This window comes from Podarcis cretensis (genome assembly GCF_951804945.1).
Source record: "Podarcis cretensis genome assembly, chromosome: 17".
Classification (NCBI taxonomy): Eukaryota; Metazoa; Chordata; class Lepidosauria; order Squamata; family Lacertidae; genus Podarcis; species Podarcis cretensis.
The window spans coordinates 41,999,265-42,009,732 of record NC_137187.1 but is presented as its reverse complement, the minus strand read 5'-3'; the positions used below and the strand labels follow the sequence as shown (position 1 = coordinate 42,009,732).

Genomic DNA, 10,468 nt, shown 5'->3' with positions numbered 1-10,468 from the left:
AGCTGTGAGTCCCAAATGACCCCCAGGCTGCGCACCTGGTCCTTCAGGGGCACAGTTACCCCATTCAGACCAGGGAGTCCCCCACACCCGCCCGCCCCCTGTTCCCCAAAAACAGTACTTCTGTCTTGTCAGGATTCAACCTCAGTCTGTTAGCCACCATCATCCTCCAACCACCTCCAGACATTCACACAGGACCTTCACCACCTTCCTTCAATGGTTATTACTATTATCTCACAACATGTTCAAACCTGTGCTGGGTGGGAGGTGACATGGTCAATGAAAGCCCTAACACCAGGGATGTTCTGAGAAAACAGAAGCACACCAAACTGCAACTCCCAGTTATTATTGGATCTTCCTGCCAAGGATAAAGGGTAGACCATTACTGAAAGAATGTCTCTCCCAGAGTGCTAGAATGACATAAGTAATCTAATGAGACAATGTGATATATGTCATTTTTACTGTACATTATACCCCGTGTCAACCTACGGGTATGGCTTCACTTGCAAATAGCCTTAACAGGCGTGACATGTGAGTCCCTTTCAGGTTTACATGAAACCACACATCTGGGAAGGTGGATACCAGGTTATTATTTATTGAATATCTATATAACTTATGGGACCAAAGGGGGGTAGGAAATATCTATAGTGGTATCTTGGTTCTCAAACTTAATCCATTCTGGAAGTCCGTTCCAAAACCAAAGCCTTCCAAAACCAAGGTGTGCTTTCCCATAGAAAGTAATGCAAAATGGATTAATCCATTCCAGACCTTTAAAAACAACCCCTAAAACAGCAATTTAAGATGAATTTTACTAACAAGACCATTGATCCATAAAATGAAAGCAATAATAAATGTACTGTACTATAAAATAAATAAGACAGTATTGCAGATGATAAAAAATAAATAAATCTTACCTACAATGATTATAGTCATTCTTTGGATGGGGGGCCTTTATCCATTTCCACAGTCACACAATCAATCAATAGCCGAACTGGGTTCCACATAGTCACAAAACAAAATAAGCAAAAAATCCTCAAAAACAAAAAGGTCAAACTTTTTTTTTTAAATAAAATAATATTTATTACTTTTAAACCTTACAAAAAAGAAGCAAAAGAAAGAAAAAAATACAATACAATATATAAACAGTACACAATGCAACATTAACACATTAGACTAAACAAAACAAAGCAAAAACAATTTAAAAACATACATCATACCATTTCAATGCCTTATCTTTCATTCACTTGTTTCATCAACCTCCTCTCACCTCCCTTTTTGTATTCCACTACTATTAATTGTTTCAGCAATTCCTTTCCATCTTTCTATATTTTCTGTCATATAATTATCTTAACTTATTTTAACCTTATTTTCCATTAATACTATAATACTTATTTATGCTTAACTCCTTATAACATTTCTACTAAAGCCATATAATTTCATTCCAACATTTTTCTGACACTCATTAATTTTACAGTATTTCTATAAATAAACTTTAAACTTTTTCCAATCTTCTTCCACCGTCTCTTCTCCCTGGTCTCGGATTCTGCCAGTCATTTCCATCAATTCCATATAGTCCATCAACCTGGTGATCTTCTGTCCGAGGCTCTTAACTCTTTTCCAAGTCCCTTCTGCAATGAGCTGTTCCAATGAATCACTTATCTTACATAATGCAATCACTAAGGCTTCTTCTGTCGACATTCTTAACCTATCCAAGGTCAATCCCTGGTTCTCACGGTTTTTTATCTTGCAGCTGGAGATTCCACCAGCTCAACTCTTGTAACAGTTTCAAAGGCTCCCTCTAGAGGGAAACAATTTCTATTTGTATCAATCCTTTTAAGCACAGTTCAAGCAATAAAATTAGTTTCAATTTTCAGTTACTTTTACTCCTTTTTAAACACAGAAGGAGACAATGGAAACAATGTATTTCTCTTATTTAACTAGCTGTCAAGATACGTTTTAGTCACAGTCAATGAACTTCCCCAAAACGTCAGTCTTATTAGCAGCCCGTTTCCAGGTTCAGAGCGGTGGTAATTTAACTTTCTTCACTCTCTCCTGCAGGCTTACGCGATCCCAAATCCCCCCCCCCTTCTCCTGCTTCCAAGGGGGGTTTAATGATTTTAGCCGATGGAAGTTTAATCCTTTACAGAGGACTTTCCAAGACTTTAGCTTGCAAGCTCTTTGCTTCAATCTATTTACAAAAGGGGAAGGCGGACTTCCTGTTTGAAACCTCCCCATTTCGGTGCCAAATTAAGACGTTTAAAAATCCAATTTTCTATTCTACTCACGGGTACTTGTTTAGGATCAAATTGTCCACAGGAAAAAGTCAGCGCTCTCTGGCAACAGCAATGCGGCTTCACTCCGTGAAAGAAGCAGTCAATTCGAAGCACCGCGCCGCTCACCCCACGTCGCTCCGGATCCCCGAAACCGGGTCTCCCTGCGAGTAGGGGAGGCGCAAAAGGTGCCAGCCAAATCCCACGTTCACAGGCTTCTCCCGCCTGTGATTTTTAGTGGGTCTCTGTCTTCGCCGTGGCGGCCAGACCCTGATTTCCACGGAGCAAATTCCTCCTGATCAGAGGAATTCCGCCATTATCGGAGGCGCCAACCCGGAAGTCCACAACAAAAAGGTCAAACTTAATGCATTCCAGAAGTCTGTTTGACCTGAAATATTCAAAAAATCAGGCACAGCTTCTGATTGGTGCAGGCGGCCCGGAAACAATACCCGACAGACACATTGGATGTTTGACTTCTGAAAAGCATTCGAAAACCAGAACTTACTTTCGGGTTTTCGGCATTTGGGAACCAAGGCGTTTGAGTACCAAGGTTCCAATGTAGTATCTATTCTGAACTGTAGTTAAATGCAGAGAAAATATTTGTGGTTCCTGCAGAACCTTAGCAAATTTCTCTCCAAAGGAGGGAACTGTTAAAACCAGGGATGGGGGAGGGCAGTTAAACAACTCCCCCAAAATTCCAAGTCCCCACCACAGCCTTGAACTACGGTCAGAACAATGAGCCTGAAGAGGCTCAGAAAAGCCGTCTATAAAATTGAAGTGGATACCGTGTATCCTCTGTTTCCTCGGACTATCCAATATAGAAACAAAATTAAAAAAATCCTTCCAGCAACACCTTAGAGACCAGCTAAATTTGTTATTGGTATGAGCCTTCGTGTGCATGCACACTTCTTCAGATCCAATATAGAAAACTGTAAAAACTTCAAATAATCGCCAAAATTCAATGGTTTGACGGATTTCCTTGGCTCCAAGGGCTAATGACTCCTCCAGAAGAGGGGGAGAATCCAGGTCTCCCCTGCCTCAGGAGGCGATCAAAGGCAGCACATACCCCTGGCAGAAACCCATCGGGATGGTGGGTCGAATCCTGATACTTTCAAAGGAGAAGCGCAGGAAAGCCTTGCAGCTAGGGGGCTTGAGTAAAGACTTCTATTGTTCTTTGAGGAAGAGGGTAGTTAAAAGGTGTGGGAAACTGGGGTTACTGACAGGGGTGGGTGACAGTTTCATGTTTCTTTATGCCAACCACTCCTCTTCTGTGTCGTATCTGTGATGTATTGATGCTGCTATTGGAAATGTATTATGGGAAAGGGGGAGGGAGTCTTAAAAGTCCACGCAACCCCACACTCGGGGTTCCTATTCTTTGTGTATTTGAACCTTGTTGCAACAAATAAAGATCAGGTTTACTGACTGCTGTTTTGCTTCTTTGATCTAACTGGAGACTCCTCCTTTTTGCTGACCAGAGGGACTCACGGGGAGTGGCACCCCAACAAGCTGGGCAGCGGAGTAATCCAGCGCCCCAATATTTTTTCCTTATCAGCCTTTTCCAATGACACTGACTAGAAGCTGAAGGAGGAGGAGCCAGCAATGGAAGGTGACTCAGCTGTGGAGAGAATGGCTGCTTAAGGCAGGAGAAATTCTGGTGCCCAAAAAAGAGCAACATCCTTGCCAAAAGGTTTCAGTAGGCTGCAGTCCACTATGCAGTAAGGACGAATGAAGCTGTCAATTTTGGTTTCTCTCATTTTTTCATTTTCCCAATTTTATGTTCTCCATATTTCCACAGCAGTTTGCATTAAAAAAAAATATTAAAGATTTTCTTGGGTAACAAAAGTATGTGCATTGTCTCTTTTTTCAGATCTTACATTTTTAAAAAATGTCTTCAGCAATTTAATGCAATTTTCTCCTAATATATGCATTTTTGCAAAGCAATTTCCCCTAATGCAATGCATTTTGGTATATTATATTCCATAATATATGCATTTTTATACACACTTTCCCCTAGTATGTGCATTTTTGTACACATTATTTATGACCAAATTTGGAGAAGTGGAGAAGTGTGAATTTCAAAGCACAGCTGCGTTTTGGTTTGCAAATTAGGTAAGTTTACCTTTAAATGTGTACTGAATCAACTTTCTCCCTCAGTCCTACTTGTAAGTGAATCCTATGGAATATAGTAGGACTTACTTCTTAGTAAACTTGCATTAGAACAGTTTTCATACAAAATTACTCATTCTTAAAGGAAACACAAACCCCTGGAACCTAGTACTACTTGGAGATTGGGGCAGGTGCAACAATACTTTAGATCTCAGTGCTAAAGCCATTTATGTTGCCTGTGGATGTCACAACTTAAACCTAATTATATTATATAGTTATATGTTATATATTGCTTAGACTGTCTTGTTTTGTTTTTTAAGATAATGTTAAATTGTTCCTTCCATTCTTCTCCCAGGCCTAAGAAAGCAATCAGTTACATGCAGAAGCCTCATGCTCTAATGATTTCATGTAGAGCAGTTTCCCTTTTGACAAGACTTTGAATAATATATAAATTGAAACTGAATCCTGGCAAGACAGAGGCATTATATGTTCCAAGTACTTGAGTTTAGGAGGTGCACTCCCTTGCAAGGAGCGGGGTCAAAGCTTGAGGGTACTTCTGGACCTGGACCCAACATTGTCAAGCCATTGGTTTGAGTCCTACCTTCCAGAACAGGAGAAAACAAGCTTGCTCCCTCTTCCATGTGACAGCCCTTGAGATATTTGAAGATGGCTATCATATCTCCTCTCAGTCTCTTCTGTTCCAGGCTAAACGTACCCAGCTCCTTCAAGCACTCCTCATAAGGCTTGGTTTTTAGATCCTTGAACATCTTGGTCGCTCTCCTCTGCACATGTTCCAGCCTGTCCTTCTTAAACTGTGGTGCCCAGAACTGGACACTTGGCTCCATATGTGATCTGACCAAGGCAGAAGGTATTACTTCCCTTGATCTGAACACTAGACTTCTGTTGATGCAGCTAAGAATAGCATTACCTTGTTTTGTTGCTGTATCACACAGCTGACTCGTGTTAAGCTTGTTGTCCACCAAGACCCCTAGATCCTTTTCACATGTACTGCTAGTAAGCCAGGTGTCCCCTAGCCTATATTTGTGCATCTGGTTCTTCCTGCCTAAGTGCAGAACCTGACATTGGTCCCTATTGTGCCCAGTTACTGTTACACTGCAACATTTTGTTGCAACGTCCAAGTCCCAACTAATGCCAGGATGCCTAAGCTAGCTCAGATTTGCCAACATTTGTGTCCTTGCACAAAGACGCAAAAGTACATTTTGTCAAACCTTAAAATATAATATGATGCATCCATTTGGGACCTCCCTCTCATTCTCATCCCATCAGAGGTAGAGAGTGTGGTTTCAATTGCAATCAGCTGTGTCCCTTTGCATCTCATTGAAATTGGTCTTGAGGGGTATAAAAGGCCCTTGATAAGGAAGCTGGGTTTCCCCACCTCTCCACCCAGTGTCTTCTGCCAGGAAGGGTTTGTAGGTGGGCCTTGTGGTAGCTTGTTCATGGTAAGTATCTCCCCCCCCCCCCCGATTATGCTTTTGCAATCTCTAATCCTTTGAAGCCATGTAGGAGTTTTATAGTACTATTTTGGGTATCTTCTGCTTTGTAAATTTCTCTGCCTGGTTTTACCACCACCACCATTTTCTGGCATCAAATCTTTGGGTGCCATCTCTTTCAGAGTGGGATGCTAGCATGGTCCTGCTCTTGCAAGTCATGGCAGAAGCCCAGACTTGCAGCTCTGTGGAGCTTGCCTTGCTGCCCAGGATGGGATGGGGCTGCAACTCATTGTGGTTCTCAACAGGGTTGTGGATGAACCTGACACACCTTTCTTGTCTAGCTTACCAGGGACTCCCTGAGAGGGACCATTAAAGCTTCTAAATTGGTAACAACATAAAAAAACACTTTGATTTGATTTGATTTGATAATAATTTTTATTGATTTTCCAACACAAATTATAAACAAAACAACACACACAGAAAAACATACAAAAACATATAAACATGTATAATTTCAAACCCTCTTTTTCATTAACCTTGCTTCCCGGACTTCCCCATACCTCCCCTTTTCTGCATCCTGTTTTAAACTTTTTTTTCGAACAACTCCTCAGGTCAATCAAATAATATTTTCTTATTTTAATTTCATTCCCATACTTAACCAATTACAGCTGTAATTCTATAATTTCCTTTCCCTTGACATTTTAGCCCTCATTAATTTTGCAACAATTCTTAAGATATACTTTAAATTTCCTCCAATCTTCTTCCACCGTCTCTTTTTCTTGGTCACTTTGATTTTAAGGTGAACTGAGGGCTGAATTCAGTGCCGGATTTATGTATATGCTAAACAAGGCATAGCTTAGGCCCCCACTCTCTTGAAGGCCCCTGCAAAATTTCCACTATTAATATACTTCTTCTAAACTGTATTTCAGTTCAACAATTACTTTGATAAAATATATTTTGTTATGTGCAAATGGCTTTAGATACCTGTTAGGTCCATAAATTACCATATAGCATATTCAACAAAAAACAGCAACAATTTGTTGTTGACAAAGGACAGCTGGACATCTAAACGGCCCCATTACCTTCAGGAGCTTAGGGCCTCATCAAAGCTCAGTCTGGCCCTGGCTAAATTGGTGGAACTGTGAGACCAAACACTTGCCTTTCTACTGATGGTCGTTTGGAGAATGGTTTCTGGTGCAAGAGAGACAGTGTCTAGGATGTGGTTTGGCCCTGGATGTTGAAAGCTTCTGAGAGCCAATGTTTTCTCTGTCTTCAGGCTCATCCAGACTTACTTTTGTGCCACATTTCTAATCACAGGTCTGGGCTTCCAAGTGCTTTCTGGTTTTTTACCCTGGCACGTTCCCCACGAAAACCCGCTTTTTACTGCTGATTCTGAGGAAATGGCAATCTTTGAAAAACCTGAATTGTCATGTGTTCTGATTCAACATTGAACAGCAGGTCTTCCTGGGGAAAGTGCCAGGTGTGTGTGTGTGTGTGTGTGTGTGTGTAGCGCTTGGTCACAGAACTTTAAAGCACAGACCTGTCGTCTAGAAAGCACGGTACAAAAGGCAAGCTTGGTGGAGCCCAGAGTACCAAAGAAAAGAATTGTGACCCGAATAAGCATGTCTTTGGTGACACCCATGTTGTAGTTATGCCACTGCTCCTCTTCCTATCTGCAGTGATTATCTATACAATTTCAGGGTGTTGGCAAACTTTTCTTTTTTTCTTTTTCTTTTTTGCCTCTTAGCAGATCAAATTGCTTAATTAGAGGCAGATTGAAAATGGGCTATTAAAGACTGCAGACCTAAGCAGGTCTGATTGCACTTCCCTGAGGTTTAATTTCAAGTAAGCATGTTTGGGATCATGAAGTGTCCCCACTTGATGGGTGTGGAGCATGTGCAGAGTGCTCCATTTTTGGGACTCACCAACTTGTCTCCTACATGCATGCTTGAACTAGGGTCAGGGGTCTCAGGGTAAGTTTCAAAACTTCTGAGAAGGTTAACCTAATAGCTTTTAATGGTTTTGCTGAGGCAGTGTCTTGTCCCACTGGTTCATCCAGCCCAGCAGGCGTGGCTGACACAGGAGGGAGCTGCCCCACTGGCACTAGAGCAGTGGACTCATTCTGGTGCATATTGGCTGAAGCTGATGGATGCTTGGAGCCCCACAACAACTGGAGGGACAGGGCTCCCATCCTGAGGGGGAGCACCCAGATTTACATCCTCCTTCGGCCATGGAGCTCAATGAACTCCATGGCGGTAAGACAACCTGTTACTGAATGTTTGTTGGACCTTCTCCAACCTGCTGCACTGCAGATGTTTTCAAGTTATAACTCTAAAAAGACCCAACCAGCATGACAGGGAGGATGGGAGTTGTAGTCCTGCAACATCTGGAGGGCACCAGATGTTTTTGTCCAAAGTCTGATTTAAAGATCAGGACCAGAGATGGCAGACGCTGGATTGGGAGCCTATTGGGAATAACCAATCCACAAGCTTGCACTACACCCCTGAAATGAGTTTGCATCTATTATTGTTTCAGCTTTGCTTGCGGAAAGTCTCCAAAGGCCTGGGCCAACTTGAAGCCTACATCGATGCAGAAGAAGGTGTGGCTTTCCAGATGGATAACAACCTGATCTGGGACTCATTGGATGGCCAATACACATGGGCCATACAGGGTCTAACTGAAAAGTTGGCATCTAGCAAATTCTGGGTCACTTGTCTGCCTATGGGAAAGGTTATGCTGAGAAACTGGGCAGGGAAGTATCTCGCTGCAGTGGCTATAGGAGAAAACCCAGTAAACTTCCCCATCCAGCCTGTTCAGTACTCAGAAGATCCATCTTTGCAGTTTGAGGTCTTTTACAAGGGCAATAGGGTAGCTTTCCAGGCCTACAATGGGCTGTTCTTGACCAGGACATATAGAGGGTTCACTTCAGTTGAAGCAGCCAAGTTGGTCGCTGATGATTCCTGTTATTTCCGCCCCCTGATTGGAGACCTCCTCCCCCCAAAGTTCAAAATACTGAGGGTGATCACAAGCGATCTCTCGCACATGATATACCACCACTCTGTCTTGGATAAGCAGGTCTACGCCAACCGGGGGGAAGCAGCAGTGAGGCACACTTTCGACATGACTTGGGAGACTACCGTTGCAGACACCGTTTTCTGGAACAGTCTGTGGGGGCTTGGTGTGGAAACTTCCTGCCACTTCACTGTTGAAGATGCAATGCCTCGTTTGGAGTACACGGAGAACAATGACCGGACCGTCCTTGTGCAGAGGAATATTTCTCAGAGGCTCACCCAGGAGGTGCTGGTGCCCCCCCACACTGAAGTCTTGGCCAAGCTTGTTGTCCACAGAAATTCTACGGCTACTGTGTCATTCACAGCTGTCATCCAAAAGGTGAAATCAAATGGGGATGTGGTGATGCTGAACAAAGGTGGGCTCTGGAAGGGTCTTGTCTACCACGGGGTCCGTCTGGAGATCACCAAGCGGAAGCTGAGTGAGCGCAGACCTCTTGAGGAATGCCCCCTCCTGTGATGTTATGGGGAGTGGTGTCCTTCCAAGGGGGCCACGTGGACTGGATGGCAGGTGGCTCACCCCTCAAGAAACATAGCTATGGCTGCTCAGATTCTGGACCATCCTGGTCTGTTGTCACTTTGAAGACTATTCCTGCTTATCAAGGCAGGCAAGGACTGTTTCCTGGCTGTCTTCTGGCAGATCCTTTCTACCTCCTAGGTGCCTGAAAATGATGGCTACCTTTTTTACGACAAAGAGGAAGAGAGCTCCTTGCCTTTTTAGCATAATTAACGCAACTTAAATAAAATGGTGAATTTTTTTTTTGTCTCTGAAAAATGCCTTCTGCCTCTTTGTGTGTGTGGATAGGTTTAGAGTAGGGACACTTGTGGGGGAAAGGGTCACTGCTGCTGCTGGAAAACATCCCAATTTCAATGGGAAAGCTGTATGGAGAATATTTAAAGTAACATTTTGGCTGCACACAAACCATAAATTTCAAGCACGTGGCTTCCCCCAAATAATCCTGGGAACTGTCATTTACTCCTAAAGGTAAAGGGACCCCTGACCATTAGGTCCAGTCGTGGCCGACTCTGGGGTTGCAGCGCTCATCTTGCTTTATTGGCAGAGGGAGCCGGCATATAGCTTCCGGGTCATGTGGCCAGCAGGACTAAGCCGCTTCTTCCCCCCCCCCCAAATTTTTTTTATAATCATAAATAATCATTAAATTTATTCCAATCTTCCTGATACTCCTCCTCCTTCTGTCGCGGACTCTTCCGGTTAGGTCGGCTAGCTCCGAAAAATCCATCATCTTCATCTGCCATTCTTCTATTCTTGGTAATTCTTGGGTTTTCCACTTTTTAGCTAACAAAATACAAGCAGCAGTTGTGGCATACAAAAATAATTTAACATCTTTCTTGGGCAATTCCAAACCTGTTATTCCAAGAAGAAAGGCCTCTGGTTTCTTTATAAATGTATATTTCAACATTTTTTTCAATTCATTATAAATCTTTTCCCAGAAGTCTTTCACCTTGGGACAGGTCCACCACATATGATAAAAGGTTCCTTCCTTTTCTTTACATTTCCAACATATATTGTCACAATTATGATATATCTTTGCTAATTTTACAGGAGTCAAATACC

General features: G+C 42.7%; 1 protein-coding gene across 1 annotated transcript; it reads left to right on the top strand.

Moving 5' to 3' along the window:
- Positions 1 to 8,363: 8,363 nt before the first annotated feature.
- LOC307206089 (uncharacterized protein) lies at positions 8,364 to 9,481 on the top strand. Its single transcript, XM_079958877.1, has 2 exons — positions 8,364 to 8,423; positions 8,900 to 9,481. Exons 1-2 carry the CDS (start codon positions 8,412 to 8,414, stop codon positions 9,350 to 9,352), a joined length of 465 nt encoding a protein of 154 aa, XP_079815003.1. The 5' UTR covers positions 8,364 to 8,411; the 3' UTR covers positions 9,353 to 9,481.
- The last annotated feature ends 987 nt before the right edge of the window (positions 9,482 to 10,468 follow it).